Raw genomic sequence first — 1,479 nt, 5'->3', positions numbered from 1 at the left:
CGGCAGCCCCAGCAGCCCCCCGAGCAGCAGGAGCAGGAAGGTCACGACTGTGGGGGAGAGGTGGCAGTGAGGGGCTGGGGAGGGGCCAGGGGGCTGCGGGGCCAGGGTTGAGGCCGAGGGAACACCAGCCAGGCGCTTCACTTACAGCCGATGATGATCCCGATCCAGCCATCGTCGTGCACGTGGGGGAACTCTGCAGAGACAGAGCGGGTGGCTGAGACCGGGCTGCAGAGGGGTCTCATGCTGGAGTGTCCCCTCCGCAGCAGATGCTTGCCGGGGGGATCCCTCCCCGCTGGGGTCCCACCACGGCACCTACCTGTGCCCATGTACCAGGGGTCCATCTCAGGGGGGATGAGGATGGTGGTGAGGGGAAGCATGGAGGCGCAGCTCGACTCTACCAGCTCCCCCCGGATGCTGTAGGGCCGCACGACGCTGGTGGGGCGGAAGATGGCTTTGAGGGGGACGAGGCTGTTGAACTTCACCCCCGAGAGGCAGCCTGAGAAGCCGGGCGTGTTGTAGCGCTGGATCTCGGGGTCAATCACGCCGGTCTCTGTGGGTGCACAGAAGGAGAAGGCTCATCCCCTGTGGAGGGCAAGGATGGTGCTGGGCAGAAGAAACCCCGGTGCCCGCGGGGATCCCAGTACAGGAGGGGGTGGCCAAGGGCAGGACCCAGCTCACCCATCACGCGCCCCAGGTACAGGTTTTTGGGTGAGTCCAGCTTGCTGTCCACGAACAGGGAGAACTGCTGCTCCATGACGGGAAGATAGTCCACCTGGGAGGCAGGTGCACAGGTCAGCGCCCGCTGAGCCTTGTCCACCTCCTGCCACCCTGCCCGTGCCTCCTCCCATCCTGACCCCCAACCCTGCAGCCCCCCAGGCCCTGGCAGGGAGGATGCCCTGGCCCCGTACCTGGGTGTACAGCGTGCGGTGCAGGCGCGTGATGTTGACGTGGTGGGGCCTCCCATCCGTCACCGACTTGGTGGTGAGGGCGAAGATGTAGGGGCTGGTGCCCAGCTGGTAGCGAAGCTGCAGGCTCCCTGCGTGCAGAGCGGGGCTGTCAGCAGTGCCGGGGCTCTCAGTGGGTGAGTCCAGCCCCTCCGTAGGGCTGGTGACTGGCATGAGGGGGGAGGAGGGTCCCATGCGGCCCCAGCGCCCGGGGAGGTCCCCATAGGCTCTGGGTGAGCCCTGGGGTGGGGAGCCCTGTCCTCACCATCATCCTTGATGAGCACGGCCATGTAGTCCTTGACGAAGGAGCTGACGTAGAGCAGCACGGCGGGCGCCGAGGTGGTGCTGAAGCTGAAGCTGACCTCCTCGCTGGTGAGGTTGTAGCCAGGCAAGGGCTGCCAGGGGCTGCTGATGATGCTGGCGAACTCGCGGGCGGCGTACAGCGACATCGGCAGGATGTTGTACCGCACCCAGGTGCCCTCCTCGAAGTACCCGCCAATGTCTGGGGGGAACCACCGGGTGATGGGAGGCCCGG

At 66.7% G+C, this 1,479-nt stretch overlaps 1 protein-coding gene across 1 annotated transcript in view; it reads right to left on the bottom strand.

Annotated features, from left to right (window-relative positions):
• Nucleotides 1–137: 137 nt before the first annotated feature.
• The window catches only part of CNTNAP1 (contactin associated protein 1), a 2,718-nt gene continuing 1,376 nt past the window's right edge, over nt 138–1,479 (bottom strand). Inside the window, exons 2-6 of the mRNA XM_009326703.1 lie at nt 1,210–1,446; nt 909–1,036; nt 679–772; nt 317–550; nt 138–193 (exon numbers count right to left, since the gene is read on the bottom strand). Of these exons, the coding sequence (XP_009324978.1) occupies nt 138–193; nt 317–550; nt 679–772; nt 909–1,036; nt 1,210–1,446 (749 nt within the window). The remainder of the gene's footprint in view (nt 194–316; nt 551–678; nt 773–908; nt 1,037–1,209; nt 1,447–1,479) is intronic.

Source organism: Pygoscelis adeliae, unplaced genomic scaffold (genome assembly GCF_000699105.1).
Source record: "Pygoscelis adeliae isolate BGI_AS28 unplaced genomic scaffold, ASM69910v1 Scaffold421, whole genome shotgun sequence".
Lineage (NCBI taxonomy): Eukaryota > Metazoa > Chordata > Aves > Sphenisciformes > Spheniscidae > Pygoscelis > Pygoscelis adeliae.
Note: the sequence above shows the minus strand (reverse complement) of the source record. Positions and strands in the feature narration are given on the sequence as shown.